Consider the following 21,807-nt stretch of genomic DNA (forward strand, 5'->3'; position numbering starts at 1 on the left):
TTTCAGGTTCTTCAGGTTCTGATGCAAACTTGTCCACAGTAGTCATTGACACGTGTAGTTTTTCTTTGACCAGAAGAACAGTCGCTACACATCGTACAGGCCCGTAAAGCTCCACAGTAAACATTTTAAAACTCTTGTCTAGCAGGGAGCACAACGACAAGGCAGTTCAACAGGAGATTGAGTTCTGTCGTAGCCTCCCTGTTCAACCGCCAAATTTAAATAACTGCCTTCGCATCTGAAGGACAGTCAGCAGGTTTTATTGGTCTGCGTTTTATGGCTGTGAATGCGTGATGTCCAGCTTGGTGTGTAATGGTACAGGGAAGTGTGTGTGTGCGCGTGTGCGCATGTGCGTGTGTGTGTGTGTGCATGTGCGAGTGCGTTGTGTGGTTTTGCAGGTGCTGTGTGTGTGTGTGTGTGTGTGTGTGCGTGCTTGTGTGTGTATGCACGTCTGTGTGTGTTGTGTGGTTTTGCAGGTGCTGTGTGTGTGTGTGTGTGTGTGTGCGTGCTCGTGTGTGTGTGCACGTCTCTGTGTGTTGTGTGGTTTTGCAGGTGCTGTGTGTGTGTGTGTGTGTGTGTGCGTGTGTGTGCGTGTGTGTGCGTGTGTGTGCGTGTGTGTGCGTGTGTGTGCATGCTTGCATGTGTGTTGTGTGGTTCTGCAGGAGCTGTGTGTGGTGTGTGTGTGTGCATGCATGTGCGTTGTGTGGTGTTGCAGGAGCTGTGCGTGGCGCGTGTGTTGTGTGGTGTTGCAGGAGCTGTGCGTGGCGCGTGTCTGCGTTATCCTGGCCGCTCTTAAGGGCCTGTGTTCTGCTCTGCTCTTCCCCAGGGCGGGGTGAAGGTGTTGATCACGGGACCCTGGACGGAGGCGACCGGGCGGTACTCCTGTGTGTTTGACCAGAGCACCGTCCCGGCCTCGCTGATCCAGCCTGGGGTTCTGCGCTGCTACTGCCCTGGTGAGACCGCAGGCGCTGCCGTTCAGCTTAATATCATTTCCATATTGTCGCAAAGGGACAGGCTGCACATCCATTTTGGTATAATACTTCATTGCGTTGTAGCAAATGGCTAATCCAATAATATGCGACACGGTTCGCTCTGCAATAATCATCATGCCCACAAGGGGGCATACATGTCAAGCAGTAATTCAGATGTAACTGTAAAGCTGACTATTTCATCGCACAGTCGCTTGTAGTTGCATGCTTTATTATTTGATTTCTTATAGATTTCTAAATGTCTTAAGGCCTACCTACACAAGCTTTAAACAACGCCTGTCCTCGCTTTCTTTTTCTTTCGTAACTCTCTTCCTCTCTCTTCCTCCCTCTCTCCGTCTCTCTCAGCTCATGAGGCCGGGCTGGTGGCCCTGCAGGTGCTGGAGGACACGGGCGGGGTCTCGTCCTCCGTGCTGTTTGAGTACCGCGCCCGTAACGCCTCCTCCCTGCCCAGCTCCCAGTTAGACTGGCTCTCCCTGGACGGTGAGTGGCTCCGCCCCCTCCCCGCCCCCATGCCTTCCGTCCGGCTCTGAGCTCCAATCAGTGTCCACTGGGAGCTGCTCAAGTATTAATGCTCAAAGGTGTGAGATCACAAATGTGATTAGAATGTTCTTAACTGAACATTCTAATGCTGATGTCACAGTCACTACTGGTAATCCACAGCGCTGGAGTTTTAGAACACTGGTTTAGAATTTTGAATAAACATTCCAGAAACCTACTCTTTGAAGGGTTAAGCAAGGGACACACATGTTGGCCCAAATTGACCGCCACTCTACTTGTCACTGTTTCAATGAGCCGCACTTTGTGTTTAATCAATGCCGATTTCATCAGCATCTTAAATTCTTGTTTATTATTGTCATCAACAAACAAAAATCATTTGTGCGCACAATTCAGTTCTGTCTCTACAACTGTGAAGTTATTTATTTATTTATTTATTTGTTTGTGTTGAGAAGGCTTGCCTAAAGATCCGGTCACCTTTGGTAGTAGGCACGCAAGCCACATGAAGGGACGCTGCACTTGATAAAAGAGTCTATCTGAAGAGCCTATCTGTAGAATAATATTTGAGAAAGGGCTTATACACGGCCTTCAGGCTAAAGCTGGTGTGTAACAGGGATGAGCAAACAGCAGAATGGATCCAGTGGCCTGTGTGGGCCCGGTGAAAAGATTTAGATTCAGCAGATGAGCTTCTCTGTTCCTGCATTCACACGATGAAACACTGCAGTAAAACCTGATTCCTTACCCCACTAAACATAGTCTGATGACAGTGCAGCATTACCTTTATCCTTTTTAGGTTTATATTATTCAGTACAATTTGTCTTTTTACCACTTCAGTAAAACGTCTAGATCCCGGTTGGAAGAGCACTGTAATATAGAACCTCCTTTAATGTAATTCTGTCTTTAATAGTCACTTCCCTCAGACAATTTACACCCTGTTCTGACACCTTTCCTCTGATCGCAGTTCTATCCTGGAGGCCGTGTTGGACCCATTTGAGATGCCTTACTGTAATTCACGCTGATCTCTTTTTGATAACGAGTCACTTAATGGGGTGCTTCAAACGCTGTTTTTTGAAAGTCCAGATATATGTGATATTCTAAGCCCAGTATCAGCGCAAAGTATTTAGTCACATTCTTGAAGGAGTCCAGAAGATTTGCTGGGCCCATTCTCCGTTTCCCTGGACTAAACTTTAGTATACTGTCAAGCAAGAAAACTAGCACCGGAGACAACATTGTAACTCTTCTTATATATTGTTGCATTCAGTGGCTGGCAGGTTTATTCTATAGATGTCATATATTTTGTCTTCTTTAGTGACGTTGAGTTCCCTGTCCAATAAAAATTATTTTTAGCTGTGGTATACTGTGGACACACACTACAACACTTGTCAACTAGGTGCCAGTCAGCTAGCTGGACTGAAGCTCTGCAGCTTGTTAGTGGAATATGAGTAATCGTTTGAGTATGCCTGAGTATGTGCCGTCCGGGTCTGTTGATTTATTTTGTCTGTTTTTTTGTGGGGTTTCTCTCCAGTATTTCCCCAGCCCTTATTTGAGCATATCTTACTGCCTAGATGTCACAAATAATTTTGTTCATATTTCTTAGCTCAACCTTTCAAAAAAATGGAACCCTTAAATATTCTCTTTTCTGATGTATCTTGAGGGTTTTATTCTCTAAGTCTGTTTTCATTTCCTTAAATTTTGTTTAAAATGCTGACAGCGCTCTTTAAATATATTTGTGAAATTGCTCTTTCAGTCTTGGACTCTTCAGAAGAAATTTTTTCATCTTCCATGGAGACCATCCATTCAGAATATCTTTACTAAATTTGATGGCATGCCATGTCAAGAATATTTTTTTTGAATTTACAGCACATTGTCGTTCACAGTCATGCAATCTAGAAGTCTACTTCATTTTTCTCTTGCATTACCAACATTAGCTCATGTAAAAATGACTGGCTTGGATAAATCCATACGGCAAGTCCTATAAGGATTACCACAGACGGCAGGGTCTAGGAAGAGAGGTAACAAATTTATATGGAGCAATCATTTCATACATTCAGTAGCTGCTGATGAAAGTGTATTTGTCCTAATAGATTTACATTATTCTACAAGAGTAATTCACATTTTCCATTTTTATATCTCTCCTTCCTGGTAAACCTTTTTGTTGTTGTCTTGGAGTGTGGAGGTCTCCATCTACAACTTGTGGAACAGACCTGGATCTGTGTGCTGTTAGGGCTAAAGGGGTGCATATACTTAAGTCATGCTAATGCAGCGTATCAATGTCCCTGTCAGTGTATTAAACAATTTTGAAGGGCTTGCCTAGTGATTCATGAAATCTCCATGCTGAAATGTTTACATGCAGTAACTTTAAGCAAGTAAGGATGTTGCTTTAGTGAATTGGTTTTGCCCCAGAAAAACTCCACTTCCCAGAACCCTGTCCCCCGTCCCCTGTGCCCTCCCCTTGCTGCCTGTCTCCTGAAGGCTGCTGGGAAATGGAGTGTGTTACGACTGCTATTGAATCGGAGTGGAATTAGAGTTGTATAGTTGTGCGGGGTGGGGGCATTGGCTGAGAGAGCGGTGACTGAAGGCAGGATGGCTCCTCTCACAGGCCTGTCAGTCACCTCAGCACCCGCCCCCGGCCTGTCAGTCACTTCAGCACCCGCCCCCGGCCTGTCAGAGTTTGCGGCTGTGGAAGAACATCACTGCCTCTTATCTGTGCGTGCATATGCCATTGAGCTTGGGCTGTGTGAAAGGCAGGGTGTGTGTGTGTGTGTGTCCCTGTCTGTCCTTGTCTGTCTGTATGTGTGTGTGTGTGTGTGGCTATGTGTGTGTATGTGTGCGTGTGACTGTGTCTATGTGTGTGTTTGCTCACTACAGCCCTGAGTGACCCAGTTGTATTAAGCTCAGTTCTTGCCCTTTTGTCCCCCTGATTAAAGTGGCTGAATTAGAGCTTATTATCACATCAGCTTCAGATTACCTGACTGCTGCTGCCACAGGAAGGATTACATACACACACTCGCATTCACACTGGCCTGCTGACATTCACTCCCTCAGTTACCGTATCCACATTCACACATGCACACACATACATGCACACTCACGGACAATACACAGCATGCATACTCACAGACACACGCACACGCACACGCACACACACATACGAATGCACACCCAAAGACACACTCACGCACACACACACACGTACACACACACACACACACACTTACAGACTACTCTTCATTTGAGACCGGAGTTAAATGTACGCACTCTCCTGCCACGCTCACTCACCAGTTCAGTCATTCACACTTGGACCAGGGTTCGAGAGGCTTCCGGAGAATTCCACTGAAGTGCACTGAGCGGCCCCGCGGACACAGATACGGCAGAGCTGCGGTGGTAGCCTTAGCTGCCGCCGACCCTCCCTCCCTGCCCCCCTCCCCCCTGGCAGAGGGGCTGGGGTGCAGCGGGGGATTAGAGTGCCAGGCCCCTGTATGGAGCGTGTGGAAAGCTGGGGGATAAAGTGGGATTCCTGGGAGGAGAGCGGAGGGCAGGGGAGGGGGGGGGGCAGTTATTTCAGGCCCCCGCTTTTGTTTCCTGTCATCTCTCCAGCTTTTATTAACCCTCTCTCTCTCTCTCTCTCTCTCTCTCTCCATCTTTCTGCTTCCTTCTCTCGCTCCCTTTGCGTGTTGCCAGTTCAAATCCAGTCTGGGGCATTGCCACCCTGTCCTGAAGTTGGGTACTTCAGTGCGGACGCTCGGTTCGGCCAAAAAAGGCGCCTCGGGTTTCGTTTTGAGTTTTTTTGCGTGAAGTTCCTGGAAACGGTGATTTATAGATGAACCCCGACGGTGTTCTACCAGGCACGCCCCGAGCACACGGTGGACCCCGCGTGGCTGCCTAGTAAATACTTGGTATGGCCAAACGGGACAGATTTAGCTTCCCCCTCTGCTAAAGCACCGAACGCCAGCCGCGCTTACACCCTCCTTTTCTGGCCCGAATTTGGTTCCGCGCGCCGGGCCCCTCTGTCGGAGCGGCCCGTGGCATGGCCGCCTGGGCCCTGGAATCACGGGCGCCGCGACTTCCCCTCCAAACATGGACTGAGAGCGGGTTTGTCGACTGATGAATGCGGAGCGGGGGAGAGATTGACAAAATCTGAGAATGTTGATGAGCGAGCGAGGGGGGGGGTGGTTCGGGAGGGATTACATTTTCCAAAGCGTAGTTCAACCCCCCCCCCCCCGTCCTCTGTGATTGATGGGACAGAGCTGTTTTCCGCTGTCATCGCCCCCTCTGCCACACTCACACACAGCTCGCCCTCACGGTTTATACAGCTATCCTTACTGGGAATTCCCTCCGGCTCCTGTTACATCAATAGGCACCTTTTACCTGATTTTCCAAACGGCTGAAGGGAGAGGAGAACCCGAGCAGGGGCGTTCGGTGCTCGAGTGTAACCCCATTTCAGAAAGAAAGGCCCGAGTGTTGCCTGTGTTTTCTTTGTGTGAAAGGGGAGGAGGGCTGCTTGTGTGCATGGGTTGATCATCTGGGTGGTTTTTGTTTTAAGAGCCATTTTACTTCAGGAAAGATAATTGTTAATGGAAACATTATTCCAGGTAAGCAAGCAAAACTTAATTTTTTTTGGTAACAGTGTAACGATGACAATGGCAAATGAATGCATTTAAACGTTGTTTAAAGCCATATACTTCTCATAGCTTCAGAGTTGCTAAGTTACATCTAAACTATGATTGGACTGGAGTGAATATATAAGCACTAGCTCTTGGGGTGTTTGCGTTTAATTTGGGATTGTGTGTGTGCATGTGTGTGTGTATGTGTGTGTGTGTGTCCGGAGAAGTCAGTGAGTGTGGCAGGTATGTTGGTGTGTGAGTGTTGAAGTGTACAGCTCAGCCTGTTGCTATTCCTGACCCACTGCTAAACCTATTTAAACCCCAGAGAAAGGGGGGTGGGGGTGTGGATGGGGGCCAAAGACGTCAGTGTCTAGTTTTATCTGAATGCACAGAACGCACCATAGATATCCTTACACTTCTCCCTCTAGTTTTTTTTCCCTTTGTCACACTCTTGTCTTTACCCAACCTTTCAGTTTTAAATCACTGTACTCCTCCAACACCTCCTCGAGCTCCACTTGGACGAACCCCCCCCCCCCCCCCGGCATCGTCCACTGCGTCTTTCTTTCATGATCTCCTCTTCCCTCCTCCTCTTTCTCACCCTCTCTCCCTCCGGTTCTCGCACCCTCTCTCTCTATCTCTCTCTCTCTTTCTCGTGCTCACTCTCTCGCTCTCTTTCTTCCTGTCTTTCTCTCGTGTGCTCTCTCCCTCTCTCTCTCTCTCCCTCGCTCTCTCTCTCTCTTCTCTCTCACTCTGTCTTTCATCCCCTGCTGGCTGTCCCTTGGCTTGTTTCTCCCGGCTCAGTCTGTGCACCAGCTGCCAGGAATGTCAGATGCATTAGAGGGTCAAGTTTGAGCCGGCCCCGGGACAGGGACACACCGACCTCAGGGCCAGGGGAGTCTCCAGTTGCCTCCGGAGTCGGGACTTTCCGATTGGTAGAGCTGTCGCCACTGGATCCAAGCTAACGTTTCCTTCGGATACCAGTTAGCGGGACTGCCCTCTAGAACCTGCTTTTGTGGACCTGCTGCTTTTCTTACTTTGTTCTGGAGCATTTTTCTTCTTTTGGGTCCCCTCCTCCTCCTCCTCTTCAGCTGTTTCTTGTTCTCCCTCTCTCCCTCCTTCCCTCGTTCTGTCTCTCTCTCTGCTCGGTGAGGATTCCCGGGCTGTTTTTTGCTGCCCCAGACCCCCTTTAAGCCGCGGGATTTGGCGGGGTTGCCGGGTCTTGTGTTGAGCCGAGCCGGTCGCGTGCGCTAGCCCCGCGCGTGCTAGCTGGCCGCGACGTCGGCGCGCATGTTCCTCTTCCGCGTCTTTCCGGGCTGAGGGAAAGGGGGCAGGGCAGGTCTGAAGTTTTCGGGGAGGCGGTCGAAGTCGGTCCGTTCTCTGTTCCCGGGCGTTCCTGTCCGCGCTCTCTCCGGTCCCGTCGCCTCTCGCTCTCACGCTTCACCTCCGCTCCGTCTTTTCTTCACCTCCTCCCGCTCTGTCCGTTCCTCTTTAAGCTAACCCTTCCTTCCCCATTCCTCCCCCCGTTGCTAGGAAGCGTTAGCTAGCGTTAGCGCAAGCAGACCATGCTAACCTTCATGTGCTAACACCCTGCAGTTGCGCACGTGCAGAACAGTTAGCGCTGTGAGGTTCTGAGATGTGCACTAAGTCCCATGTATGTTGTGGACGCAATAACGGGGGCTTAAGCTTTCGCCCCCTAGCTAGTTGTTAACAGAAGATCCATGTGCCTTTTCCCTGTCCTCTGCTTTGTGCCCTGCCATCTCGCCAGAGAGATGATCTTCACACGTTTCAGCCTTCAGAAACGGTGAGGTGCTCTCGCGAGGGAGAACAAGAAAAAGACTGAGGAGAACGACAGAGAGGGAAGAGACATGAGGTGGCGATAAACGGAAGGGCGTATTTTTGGGACTGCTCTGGGATTCCCAACCCCACCCCGCCGTCCACTCCCTCCCTCCCACTTCACTTAAAACACTCGATTAGAGGAGTTTGGGGGTCAGGCGGCTGGATTGTCATTCAGCTGAGATGGAGAAGGCGAAAGACAAAGATGGCGTAGGTAGGCATGACCAAATGTCAGTTTGAGTGACTTTGTCCAAGTGTGTGTGCAATGAAACTGTCCAGAAAAGCAGACTTTGTCTGAGTCTTTGTGTGAAGTTAGTGTAAGTGTTCTGAACACAATGGTCTGCAAACACATTCTGCATTCTTTGCCTAAGAGAACCTTGGCCCAGAAGAGAGTAAGCGGACTCGATATACATTCCATGTTCTGATTTGACGGTCCAATCGCGAGACACTTGGCCGTGGGATGTTGTTGAGTGCCGTGCTGGATGATGGGGTTCTGTGTTCGTCTAGAAGATTCCAGGTTTGGTTTTCACGTTGGGAGTCCCCCTCAGATGTCTTGTGTGGCAGTGGATGAGGAGTGATTGAAGCTGGGACGGGTGGTGGGGAGGGGGGGGGGTTGTGGGGTATTTTCCGTATCCGTGCTAGAGAGCGGAGGAGGGAGTTTGAGTAGGGATCTGAGAGAGGAGCTGTGTTTGGCTGCTTTTGGATCCATTTCTGTTAATTAGGTGTTCGAAGCAGCAAGCGTCTCTATGCTTTATACCACTGTGCATAACATACACCAGAATGCATCAGTCCGTGTTTTAAGGGGATCTCCATGTCTTGGGTTTAGTATATTCAAACACTTTCCTCTGGCTTAAGCAAAGACAACACCCCTGTCTTGTTGTCAAAGGGACAAAACCATCCATCAAGTGGGTCCTTGTTATACAAATGTGCATGGCAACCCAAAAATGAATCGACGGTCATTTCAAATGACCTCTGGCTTTGTTACTGAAACTACTGATGTAGTTTTGTTACCTATAAAATACTGTCTCCCCGGTTGCTATTTAATTCAGCCCCGCATCTACATCGAACAGCATTTCCACCACACAGCATTAGTACATTATTCAAGATTTGACCTTCGCTCTAAATTCAGGCCTAGAGAAGCCTAGAGGATGTCTGCCAGATCCCAGAAGGACAAGAATACTGTTTCCAGGTGCGGCAAAGCCATTGTACCCCTTCAGCGAGGTAGTTAAGATCAGCGGCTTCGGTAAATATCCAGCTGTATGAATGGATTATACGTAAAAGAATGTAAGCCTGTGTGTAAGTCTCTCTAGATAAGAGCATCTGCTGAATGTAAATGTGTTTCCATGAATGGGAAACAGCACCGCACATGCACTGGTGTATATATGGGGAATCCCAGCCGGTGCCAATAGGCCAAGATGTTTCTCCAGGGCTCGGATCGCATCACCTGTTATTTTTCCGCAGCCTGGAAGGTCACATTTTATCAGATGTTCTACCTTGCTGTGATCTTTGAGCGGAGGTTCCTGTTTTACATTTTCCACTCGTGGTGAGGTCCTCCGCAAATGCCCCTGGCAGCGTCGCGGGGCGCAGCGGCGTACGTGCCAGCTTGCGCTTGGCATGCGTACAGGGCACTGAAGCGACACACGGAGGAGAGTTAGCCTCTTGGTTCAGCGGTGTGCAATAAGAGGGAGATTTTGGAGACGGGCTGTAGCGTACGGCCTGTAGCATCGAGCGCTCTGGAGCGCGGCCGAACAGCATCGGTCACAGAGCGGTCTCGTGTCCCTTATCCCCACCCCGTGACGTAGCGTTGTTTGACCGTGACCCTGCTTTAGCTTCCCTCGGTCCCTGACTGGAGCTCTTGGCTGGGCGTCTCTGACTGAGTGCGGCTCTGCTGTTAGCTCTGTGCTTTCTGACTGGGACGTGCGTTCCCTCGACTGTCAGCTCGTGCAAAATGTGGACGACTAGTGGCTCTGTGTTAGCCTGGCTTTATGCACGGGACTTGAGGCGGTCCCGTAACATGCAGCTCTTGGTAGCCCACATGACTGGATGTGCTGTGCACTGCACCACGTGACGTGCTTTCTGACTGGGACTGTGCGCTCCCTGACTGGAGCTCTCGGCTGGTCTCCCTGACTGAGTGCGGCTCTGCTGTTAGCTCTGTGCTTTCTGACTGGGACTGTGCGGTCCCTGACTGGAGCTCTTGGCTGGGCGTCTCTGACTGAGTGCGGCTCTGCTGTTAGCTCTGTGCTTTCTGACTGGGACTGTGTGGTCCCTGACTGGAGCTCTTGGCTGGCGTCCCTGACTGAGTGCGGCTCTGCTGTTAGCTCTGTGCTTTCTGACTGTGACTGTGCGATCCCTGACTGGAGCTCTCGGCTGGTCTCCCTGACTGAGTGCGGCTCTGCTGTAGCTCTGTCTGTAGCTCTGGGGCGTAGTCACGGCCGTGAGCCCTGTGTGCTGCGGCTGTCATGCACACGCTTCACCGTGCGACTGAAACTGAGCGACTGAGTCCGTCTCTCACTGTGTCTCTGCGCTCTCTGTGCCAGTGACTGTGCCCTTCCAATGACAGTGCTCTCATAGTGCTTAACCCTGCGCTCTCTGTGCCAGTGACTGTGCCCTTCCAATGACAGAGCTCTCATAGTGCTTAACTCCACACTCTGTGCCCATTAGCTCTGTGACTGTGACTGTGCCCTTCAAGTGACAGTGCTCTCATAGTGCTTAACTCTGCGCTCTGTGACTGTGCCCTTCAAGTGACTGAGTTCTCACAGTGCTTTACTCCACACTCTGTGCCCATTAGCTCTGTGACTGTGACTGTGCCCTTCAAGTGACTGAGTTCTCATAGTGCTTAACTCCACACTCTGTGCCCATTAGCTCTGTGTCAGCGACTGTGCTCTTCAAGTGTCAGTGCTCTCAGTGGTGCTGAACTCTGTGCTCTCTGACTGTGACCCGACTCCATTTCAGATAACCAGTTCCGCATGTCCATCCTGGAGCGACTGGAGCAGATGGAGAAGAGGATGGCGGAAATGACGGCGGCCAACATTCAGCAGCAACAGCAGCAACAGCAGCAGCAACAGCAGCAGCAACAGCAGAGCTCCCAAAACACAGCCCAGCACCCAGCAGCTCGGGTAGAGGACCGGCCTCAGACTCAGGTACCCAAACGAACAGAGCGCGGGGTGCGCGTGGGACGGGTTCGGAGGGGTCAGGTGATGTTGGGGAGTCCAGGCGCTTGTGGAGATGGAAGGGGAGGGTTGACGGGAGGAGACCAGTTCAGGTACAGGACTGGTATAGGAAACTCCGTATGGACAGAACAGAGGTGCAGAAGGGTTATGCCCTGGCTGTGGAGAGCACTGAGATGCTTTTTCCATAGAGATAACACCGCACCGGTTCATCTGCGCTTTATCTTCCTGTACGAGATAGCGCTTCCCTCTCCGTCCCCGTATTTTTCCACCTAATGACACTGCAAGTGAGCGCTACTGGACCTCAAGTGGAGGTGTTAAAATAGAGCTTGAGCGAGAGAGAGAGGGAGGCTGAGAGAGGTCAGTGCCCAAGCGTCACTGACTCCAGAACAGGGCTAATTTAAACCCTTTCAAATCCCTTAATAACCACCCCCCCCCCCGTTTCAGTCCCCATTATATTTTCCGTCCTTTCCCCCTCCCCTCCTGGCATTCCCTGCCCTCCCTCTGTCTGCGTATTTGCCCCCCCCCCCGTGCCACCCCTCCGCTGGTTGAACATTTATAGCCGCCGCCTCCTGCGTCAGAGGTGAGGACGGCAGGACTGAGAACACGGAAGAGCCGGGTGCGTGTGCCAGAGGGTGGGGGGAGTGAGAGGGAGGGGCCAGAGCGGGAGGCGGGGGCGTGGGGGGGGGCAGATGTGATATTTCCTATCAGGTTGTCTGCAGTGGAAAACTTCCTTCGCTCCTCCAACTGCGGGTGTGAAAGAGGAGCAAGTGAGAAAAAAAGGAAGCGGCGAGAACGCGTGGGGGCTGGAAATAGGGAAGGGGAGGACGAGAAATGAAATGATACGAGGGGGAATGGAAAGACTGAGTAAACGGGGATGAGTTTCGCACAGCCGGGGGTCCAGGCGTTTGCCTTAGAGGGAGATCTCTGAATGGCGGCACCGGTGCGGTGGTGGTTCTGGCGTATGATCACATTACTGGCTCCATCCCGATCTGTGAGCCGTACTGCGTGTGAGCGATCTGCTTGCCTTCTGCTCAGTAGACTTTGCAGGTTGTCCTACACTATGTGTGAATTCCATCACACGTTTTCACCCTCGTGTTCACATTTTCACCTCAAGTTTGATGTTCTGAGTTTCAGCTTCGTATGTACAAGATTGCATGGCGCATCACACGTTACGAAACAATTATCTATAAAACTTGCAAAACTGTTTAGCACACTTAAGACTGGTGTTGATGTGTGAACTGGTTTGATTGAAATGATCTGTAACAGTCCCCACTATACCTATAGTTTTGATACTGTCCTCCATTTTGTGTGTTAGATGTGTTAGATGTGCTCGTTTGATGTGTTAGATGTGTTAGATGTGCTCATTTGCCCGGCTGTGTGGCGCGCGCTTCACTGCTCTCTCCTCTCTCAGTCCGGCCCCTGGTTCGAGCGGCGCATCGTGGGGCTGTGTGAGCGCATGATGGCGGGAGGCCGGTGGGGCGGAGGAGGGGAGCGACTGCTCCATTCCGTCCGGCACAGAGGGATGACCCTGCTGCACCTGGCAGCAGCGCAGGGATACACCCAGCTCATACACACCCTCATACACTGGAGGTACGTACACACCACACACACACACACGCACACATACATTCATATACACACCACACACACCACACACACACACACACACACATACGTTCATATACACACCACACACCACATACATTCATATACACACCACACACACAAACATACACAGACATACATATGCGTACATAGACATGTACACAGTCACCGGCACAAACACATTAATTCTTACGTATACGCTTATGTGAAACCGGCGAACCCAGCTTTTGTCACGACTGAGGAAGCTGTGTACTCGAGCAGTACGTGTAAAGGATGTTTCTCTCCCTGTCAGAAGCGTGAACGCAGACAGTTTGGATCTGGAACAAGAGGTGGACCCTCTGAATGTGGATCACTTCTCCTGCACTCCTTTGGTGAGTTCACTGGCTTCACTCCAGTTATATCCATGCTCTACTCAACATCAGGAAGCGTGCAGTGCTATAAGGCATTCTCTCTTTTCTTCCTTTTCCCCTCATTTCTCCCTGTCCTGTCTGTGGTAGATGTGGGCGTGCGCTCTTGGCCACCAGGGGGCAGCGGTGCTGCTGTACCGGTGGAACAGCCTTGCCCTGGGGATCCCAGACTCTCTGGGGCGGCTGCCGCTGGCCGTGGCTCGATCCCGGGGCCACACCCGCCTGGCCCGCTGCCTGGAGGAGCTCCACACCCAGGGCGTGGCCCCTGAGGGGCCGGGCCGAGCCGAGGCAGAGGGGACCGACTGGGGCCACACCAACACCCAGGAGCGGCCTCCGCTGCCGCACCTCCCCCCCTCCCCTCTCTCCACCAGTCCTGACACTGGTAAGGGGCTATAGAGCCAACACCGGAAAGAATGTGTACAATATCAGCTGTATTTAAGGGCTGCCAATCAAATGAGTTTCCCTTTCTGATTTCATTCAGTATCCTCATGATATGTGTTTGGATAGTGTCCCAGTACACTTTTGTGATGTTTTAATATGAATTATGGACAGTGAGATCATTTTCCTAATCCCCTCCTCCTCCCCTTTTCCCCTCTTTCTGTTTTTTAATATCACTACTTTTCACCTCCCTCCCTCTCTTCCTTTGCTCCATCCCTTTATCCTCCTCACTATATTTCAGGCCTGAGCTCCTCCAGCAGTATCCCCTCCCCCAGCGACCCCCCTTCACCGTCTCCAAGCTCCGCCTACTCCAGCGGCTCCGTTCCCCTGGGCTCCCCCCTGTACAGCCCCCCAGACCCCATGGACACCTCCGACCCCTCCCTGTCGGCCTCCTCGTCCCCCTCCTCCCTCCCCCTCTCCTCTCCGTCCCCGTCCCTCCAGCTCCCCCTCTCCCTGCCCTCCTGGGGCGAGGCGTGCGAGGGGGGCGACCCCAGCCTGTCGGCCAGCCCCCACGAGCCCACCTTCCTGATGGAGTACGAGCCCACCTGCTCCCCGTCCCCCCCGCCCGGGCCCCCGCTGTCCCGACACTCCACCTTTGAGGCGGAGCTGCTCAGCTACAGCGAGAACGCCGAGAACGAGGACTACCTGCCTGCTGTGGAAGACCTGCAGGTGAGGTGCACACGCTCCTGTACAAACTCATACACTCCTATACAAACTCACACACTCCTGTACAAACTCATACACTCCTATACAAACTCATACAGACCCGTACAAACTCACACGCTCCTGTACAAACTCATACACTCCTGTACAAACTCATACAGACCCGTACAAACTCATACACTCCTGTACAAACTCATACAGACCCGTACAAACTCACACGCTCCTGTACAAACTCATACACTCCTGTCACCAACAGACCTCAACTCACACGCTCCTGTACAAACTCATACACTCCTGTACAAACTCATACAGACCCGTACAAACTCATACACTCCTGTACAAACTCATACAGACCCGTACAAACTCACACGCTCCTGTACAAACTCATACACTCCTGTACAAACTCATACAGACCCGTACAAACTCATACGCTCCTGTACAAACTCATACAGGCCTGTACAAACTCATACACTCCTGTACAAACTTACACACTTCTGTACAAACACATACACTCCTTTTCAAACTCACACACTTCTATCCCAAATTGCCATAATACTGACACATAAACACAAATTTTTGGTGCCTGTATGCTGCAGCTGCATGAAGCAGTGCTCTCTGCGTCCATCCCAGGTTGACATGGCAACCCTTGCGGAGCAGATAATTGAGGCCACACCCGAGCGCATCAAGCAGGAGGAGTTCCCCAGAGGGGCGGAGTCTCCACTGAGGGAGCGGAGGGACAACACTGCCATACATGACACCATGCCCTGGCTGGCCACTTACCTGGACACAGTGGACACCCTGCCTGCCCTGTCCCCGCCCAGGTACTGCCCATCTGTTGCTGTATCTCCAGGTGTTCATGTGCTTCTCCCTATTTCTCTGTCCCTGTGTGACTTCTGTCTCCTCCTGTGTTTTTCTCTGTGAATGCATAAATCCCTTTATCTTTGTATTTTGTCCTGAAATATTATGTTATGTCCTTTGCTAAGCTTGTTGCCAAAAAGTATGAGGTTTTTAATGTGGGGTTTGGGGTAGTGGACATAGCCATTTTCATTTGTTTTCTCTGCAGCATTGGTTCCACAGGGGCCTACTTTGGGCCCTCTGATTATTTCCTCTTTCCTTTTTCTGTTGCTCCCTTGTGCATATTTTTCCACGTTTTTGTGTCTGCATATGTGTGTGTGTGTATGTATGTATATGTGTGTGTGTGTGTGTGTGTGTGTGTATGTGTGTTTGCGTGTGCGTGCGTGCATTTGTGTGACACTAGGCACGTAACCAAGCTGGCCTCTCTCCCTCTCCCCGGGCGGGGCAGGTGCGTGTGCCCGACGCCGCCCCCGTCCTCCCGCTCCCCCCAGCCCCCCTCGCCCCTCAGCGCCCTGGCCCTGCAGCGGCTCCGCCCCCCCAGCAGCGCGGCCTGGGCGGAGTTCCTCAACGCCTCGGCCAACGGGCGCATGGAGCGCGACTTCGCCCTGCTCACCCTGACCGACAGCGAGCAGCGGGAGCTCTACGAGGCCGCGCGCATCATCCAGAACGCCTTCCGCAGATACAAGGTACGGGCGGCGCGCTCCGCTTTCAGCAGGCCTGCCGATGACGTCATGTCATAATCATCCAGTCGCATGGTTCCCACGAAGCACAGGCCACGGGGCTGCTGCCCAGTCCGTTTGCCCCAGACCTGATAAAGTGCTGAAATCACACAGGCACCCTATGTTATTTGATTTAGCAAGACTGTCATCTAATACCCTGCACAGCCATGTGAGCAACACATAATCTCAACCACACCTTGATACTCGTGTTACCCCAAAAATATATCTTATTTCAATAGGGAATATTGTGCATGCTGTATCAATGTTGTATGTGTATTTTTAGTATTCGCACAACTTAAGCTTGGTTTCAGTCTAGTAACAATGCAAGCTAAAAGTCTTGCTTAACCCTTTAAGGTGTGAGATCGCAGACGTGGGATTACAAGGTTCTTAACATTCTAATGCTGATGTAATAATCACTACCGGTAATTGGAAGAAAAGTTCTAGAACTCTGACTTAAAATTTTGAAAAAACATTTGAAAAAACCTCTTCAAATGGTTAATTATTACAGTAAAAGTATTAATGCACTGTTTCATCCCTCATCCCTCTCTCTCTTTCTTTCGCCCCTCCCTCCGCTCCCTTCCCCCTGTTCCAGGGCCGGAGGTTGAAGGAGCAGCAGGACATGGCCGCTGCGGTCATTCAGAGATGCTACAGGAAGTACAAACAGGTGCAGTGAGATTAAAGCTCTTCCACTCGCGCTCAGGAGCTCTGAGTGTTCCCTGCTGGCCACAACGCAGCACTGCGCCCGTCCTTTCCCCCGGACCACTTTCAACCACTAATGATTCCGCAAGGTGTCTGTCGAAGGATTACTTTTCCTGCAGTCCTTTGTATTTTGACGTTTTCTTTGAATTCTCCTTTGGTGCTGTTAGCAGGGCTTTGTACTAGTTAGCATTGCTTAGTTGTTTAGGTAACAGGCAGGCTTAGGGTATGGGTGTTTATAAGAGGCTTAGTTTTGGCATAAAATCCGTCAGGACATAGAAAATTTTAATGTTTCTTTTGTGCAGTGGTGTGGGAATGAAGGAAAATCAGGACACTGGCCACTGCTTGTCCAACATAAAGAATAACACTTCTTCCCTGTTTATCACAGACTTGCTAAACATTAGATAACCACCCCCAATCCACAGATATTGTTAGTTAATGACCATCACCTTATCTAATGAAACCCTCAAGACACAAGCAGAACTGTGCAGGTTTCTCGTTCTCTTGATAGCGTGACTCAGTACTGAAATGTGATGCAGTCCTAATCTGTGGCAGCCGGTTACTCACGTGGCTGTTTGAGGGGTTCCAGCTGCGCTCGGCTCGGAAGACGCATCTCACAGCGTTAATGTGTTTAGACAGTGGGGAGTTGCAGTTGGAGATGCATTAGCTGTGAAAGCGGCCATGTTTGTACGGCCCAGTGCACTGTGCCTTTTATGTCTGGCGGACATTAACCTCTCGGGCTTGTGTTTCTTCGGTCGGGCGTTCAGGCGGTGTTAAGGTCGTCCTCTGGCTGCATGCTGCGGGTTTGCCTGTGCTGTGCGTCTTCGCTTGCCGACGCCTTGTTGCTCTGCGCGCGACTAACCCAGACTAATACTCCCTGTCTCTCTCTCTCTCTCTCTCCCCTCCACCTCTTTCATTCCTCTCGCTAGCTAACATGGATAGCACTGAAGGTAATGTCTAACCTCTGTAGCTGCTTTTACTGCCTTCTCAGCTGTCTGTGGACTGCAGGGTTAGGGGGGCGCTTGGCTGAAGGAACAGCACTTAGTCACACAAAGTGGCGCAGGGAGCCGCACACTGCTCACAGCAGTGGACTGCTCATCACAGTGGACTGCTCACAGTGTCCCTGCTGCGCCCCATAGCAAGCCCACAGTGTGAAAGAGTCACTGCTCTGGTCTCTTACAATGTAGGGCCTGTAGGAGGCTACGCTGCCTTCTTTAGCATCTTTTGCAGTGGTTTCCACTGGCTCTTATACATACAGTTCTATGTATAAGAACTCTTTTTAGTTCAGTATGCTCTTAACGCTAGTCACCTAAGTGCACCTGTGTTGTTTATTGTCTTGATGCCCGTGTGGCCTTTTTCAGTGAGCTGTGCGTCTGCCTTCGCATGAGTATAGGTGTTGTTTTGTGTGTGTGTGTGTGTGTGTGTGTTGGAGCAAGAGAACGAGAGGACAAGAGAAAGAATGGCTGAGTGTGTTTTGTGTGCATGCGTGTGAGGTCCTAGTGTTGTGTAGGCATCGCATGGTGTGCTAAATAATGATTTCCCTCTGAAATTCCTGCCCCCCCCCCCACCTACCTCCCTGGCCTCAGTACGCCCTGTATAAGAAGATGACTCAGGCGGCCATCTTGATCCAGAGCAAGTTCCGCAGCTACTATGAGCAGAAGAAGTTCCAGCAGTCCCGGCGGGCGGCGGTGCTGATCCAGCAGTACTACCGCAGCTACAAGGAGTACGAGCGCCTGAAGCAGGGCCACCGCGGGACCAGCGCCCTCAACACCAAGATCAAGTGAGGGAGAGCCACAGAGCGCGCTCAGCACCGGCAGGGCGTCACAACGAATGGGGCTGCGAGGGGCGGAGTCACACAACAAGGGGTGGAGTCACACAGCGAGGGGTGGAGTCACACAGCAAAGGGGCGGAGTCACACAGCAAGGGGTGGAGTCACACAGCGAGGGTGGAGTCACACAGCAACGAGGGCTGCACAAGCGGGTGGGCAGGGGGGGAATCACACAGCAAGGTGGAGAAGCAAGGAGAGGGACTCAAACAGGAGAGGAGTCAACAAAAATGGGAGAGGAGGGAAGAACAGAACAAAGTGACAGAGAGGGTCAAACACAATTGGGCAGGCTGAAGTCACACGAAGCATCACCACAGTGTACAGAACCAGTTTCCCATGATTGTTCCCATCATTGGTTTGTATTTTGTTCATTGCTTTCATTTTCCTCTTTTCATTTCCCCGGTGAAATTCCGTTTTGGTGCGCGCCAAAGATTTTCCCTGTGCAGTAAAAACCCTTGAGAAGGAAGAAGGGATTGTGGGAAAGGGACAGCAGAGGGCAGGTGGGAGTGGAGGGGGAGGAGGCTGAGAATGAAAGCCAGCCAGGTTTAGGCCGCAGCTGTGTTCAGCAGATCTTTCGGTGTGCACTTCAGAGTCTGCCCATAAATCCCGCACATAAATCCTCTGACGTTTCATCTCAGTCCAGAGATTTCACAGGCGCGATTAACACACGGGTCGTTAAAACCAGGCCAGTGATGCTTCCCCTGCACTGGTCAGAGGGCACCCAGACAGCTGAAATAATCTCTTTGTGTCTCTCTCTCTCTCTCTCAAATTCAAATTCAAAATGCTTTATTGGCATGAAATACATTTGTACTTATTGCCAAAGCATACACACAGAAACAGGAATAGGAATACAAACAACATGAAATACAAACAACATTGTGGTAACGACAACAATGCAATTGTTCTCTCTCTCTCTCTCTCTCTCTCTCTCTGTCTCTCTGCCTCTCCCCCCTCCTCAGGGGATCGTTTCTGACGAAAAAGCAGGACCAGGCGGCTCGCAAGATTATGAGGTTCCTCCGGCGCTGTCGGCACAGGTAACGGTTAGTGTACTTCTGAGGACACGCACATTCAAATGGCCGTGCTTGTGTGGGACTAGTATTTGTAAGCAGGTTGTTTCTGCAGGGAAGCTGGTTGGTGTTTGTGTGAATAGTAAGCAGGTTGTTTCTGTGGGGAAGCTGGTTGGTGTGTATGTGAATAGTAAGCAGGTTGTTTCTGTGTGGAAGCTGGTTGGTGTGTTTGTGTGAATAGTAAGCAGGTTGTTTCTGTGAGGAAGCTGGTTGGTGTTTGTGTGAATAGTAAGCAGGTTGTTTCTGTGAGGAAACTGGTTGGTGTGTTTGTGTGAATAGTAAGCAGGTTGTTTCTGTGAGGAAGCTGGTTGGTGTGTTTGTGTGAATAGTAAGCAGGTTGTTTCTGTGGGGAAGCTGGTTGGTGTGTTTGTGTGAATAGTAAGCAGGTTGTTTCTGTGAGGAAGCTGGTTGGTGTGTTTGTGTGAATAGTAAGCAGGTTGTTTCTGTGGGGAAGCTGGTTGTGTGTTGTGTGAATAGTAAGCAGGTTGTTTCTGTGGGGAAGCTGGTTGGTGTTTGTGTGAATAGTAAGCAGGTTGTTTCTGTGAGGAAGCTGGTTGGTGTGTTTGTGTGAATAGTAAGCAGGTTGTTTCTGTGGGGAAGCTGGTTGGTGTGTTTGTGTGAATAGTAAGCAGGTTGTTTCTGTGAGGAAGCTGGTTGGTGTTTGTGTGAATAGTAAGCAGGTTGTTTCTGCAGGGAAGCTGGTTGGTGTTTGTGTGAATAGTAAGCAGGTTGTTTCTGTGAGGAAGCTGGTTGGTGTGTTTGTGTGAATAGTAAGCAGGTTGTTTCTGTGGGGAAGCTGGTTGGTGTGTTTGTGTGAATAGTAAGCAGGTTGTTTCTGTGAGGAAGCTGGTTGGTGTGTTTGTGTGAATAGTAAGCAGGTTGTTTCTGTGGGGAAGCTGGTTGGTGTGTTTGTGTGAATAGTAAGCAGGTTGTTTCTGTGAGGAAGCTGGTTGGTGTGTTTGTGTGAATAGTAAGCAGGTTGTTTCTGTGGGGAAGCTGGTTGGTGTTTGTGTGAATAGTAAGCAGGTTGTTTCTGTGAGGAAGCTGGTTGGTGTTTGTGTGAATAGTAAGCAGGTTGTTTCTGTGGGGAAGCTGGTTGGTGTTTATGTGAATAGTAAGCAGGTTGTTTCTGTGAGGAAGTGGTTGGTGTGTTTGTGTGAATAGTAAGCAGGTGTTTCAGGGAAGCTGGTTGGGTGTTTGTGTGATAGAAGCAGGTTGTTCTTGGAAGCTGGTGGTGTGTTTGTGTGAATAGTAAGCAGGTTGTTTCTGTGAGGAAGCTGGTTGGTGTGTATGTGAATAGTAAGCAGGTTGTTTCTGTGGGGAAGCTGGTTGGTGTTTGTGTGAATAGTAAGCAGGTTGTTTCTGTGAGGAAGCTGGTTGGTGTGTTTGTGTGAATAGTAAGCAGGTTGTTTCTGTGGAGAAGCTGGTTGGTGTGTTTGTGTGAATAGTAAGCAGGTTGTTTCTGTGAAAGCCAGTTGGTGTGTTTGTGTGAATAGTAAGCAGGTTGTTTCTGCAGGGAAGCTGGTTGGTGTGTTTGTGTGAATAGTAAGCAGGTTGTTTCTATGAGGAAGCTGGTTGGTGTTTGTGTGAATAGTAAGCAGGTTGTTTCTGTGAGGAAGCTGGTTGGTGTTTGTGTGAATAGTAAGCAGGTTGTTTCTGTGAGGAAGCTGGTTGGTGTGTTTGTGTGAATAGTAAGCAGGTTGTTTCTGCGGGGAAGCTGGTTGGTGTGTTTGTGTGAATAGTAAGCAGGTTGTTTCTGTGGGGAAGCTGGTTGGTGTTTGTGTGAATAGTAAGCAGGTTGTTTCTGTGAGGAAGCTGGTTGGTGTGTTTGTGTGAATAGTAAGCAGGTTGTTTCTGTGAGGAAGCTGGTTGGTGTTTGTGTGAATAAGTACACAGGTTGTTTCTCTGTGCAGGACCTCTGACAGCCAGCTGATGATCTCCTCCCTCTGTCTTCCCTGCAGGATCAAGGAGCTCAAACAGAGCAAAGAGCTGGAGAGAATGCAGAAGAGAGGCCTAACCACCTAGAGCCCTCCTCCTACTCCTCATGCTCCTCCTGCTCCTCCTCCTCCTCTTCCTGCATCCCTCCATCCTCACCAAGGGAGACAGAGGAGAGAGGGATGGTGAGGGCTGAGACAATACACACACGCACACGCACACGTGCACACACACGTTCACACAAACAGACACGTACACACACGCACATAAACACACACACGTGCACAGACATGCTCACGTACACACACAAACACGTACACACACAAAAGAACTGCCCACATGCGTCTGCACTGAAAGTCACACTGACACGGCCCTCTCTCTCTCTGCACTTGTCTTTCCGCCTCTGCTCTCCGTCCCTCACTCCCGAGAGGGCGGGACGACACGTCAGCCCCGTCCCTCCTTCCAGTGGACACTCCCTCACGCGCCGCCGTCGTCCGCCTCACTCCCGC

General features: G+C 50.7%; 1 protein-coding gene across 6 annotated transcripts in view; it reads left to right on the plus strand.

Annotated features, from left to right (window-relative positions):
- camta2 (calmodulin binding transcription activator 2) overlaps window positions 1–21,528 on the plus strand; it is a 38,639-nt gene extending 17,111 nt beyond the window's left edge. For 3 of the 6 annotated variants that reach the window (XM_064329033.1, XM_064329032.1, XM_064329027.1), the window contains exons 10-23: window positions 824–950; window positions 1,332–1,466; window positions 10,871–11,058; window positions 12,500–12,678; window positions 12,986–13,064; window positions 13,191–13,482; window positions 13,780–14,207; window positions 14,832–15,022; window positions 15,460–15,742; window positions 16,368–16,439; window positions 17,401–17,421; window positions 18,058–18,251; window positions 19,256–19,330; window positions 21,325–21,528. In XM_064329033.1, coding sequence (XP_064185103.1) covers window positions 824–950; window positions 1,332–1,466; window positions 10,871–11,058; window positions 12,500–12,678; window positions 12,986–13,064; window positions 13,191–13,482; window positions 13,780–14,207; window positions 14,832–15,022; window positions 15,460–15,742; window positions 16,368–16,439; window positions 17,401–17,421; window positions 18,058–18,251; window positions 19,256–19,330; window positions 21,325–21,388 — 2,328 coding nt within the window. In that variant the 3' untranslated portion in view covers window positions 21,389–21,528. Of the gene's footprint in view, window positions 1–823; window positions 951–1,331; window positions 1,467–10,870; window positions 11,059–12,499; window positions 12,679–12,985; window positions 13,065–13,190; window positions 13,483–13,779; window positions 14,208–14,831; window positions 15,023–15,459; window positions 15,743–16,367; window positions 16,440–17,400; window positions 17,422–18,057; window positions 18,252–19,255; window positions 19,337–21,324 lie in introns of all 6 variants that reach the window. The other 3 variants (XM_064329030.1, XM_064329029.1, XM_064329028.1) reach the window with 3 other exon arrangements.
- The last annotated feature ends 279 nt before the right edge of the window (window positions 21,529–21,807 follow it).

This window comes from Anguilla rostrata, chromosome 3 (genome assembly GCF_018555375.3).
Source record: "Anguilla rostrata isolate EN2019 chromosome 3, ASM1855537v3, whole genome shotgun sequence".
In the NCBI taxonomy this organism is placed as follows: domain Eukaryota; kingdom Metazoa; phylum Chordata; class Actinopteri; order Anguilliformes; family Anguillidae; genus Anguilla; species Anguilla rostrata.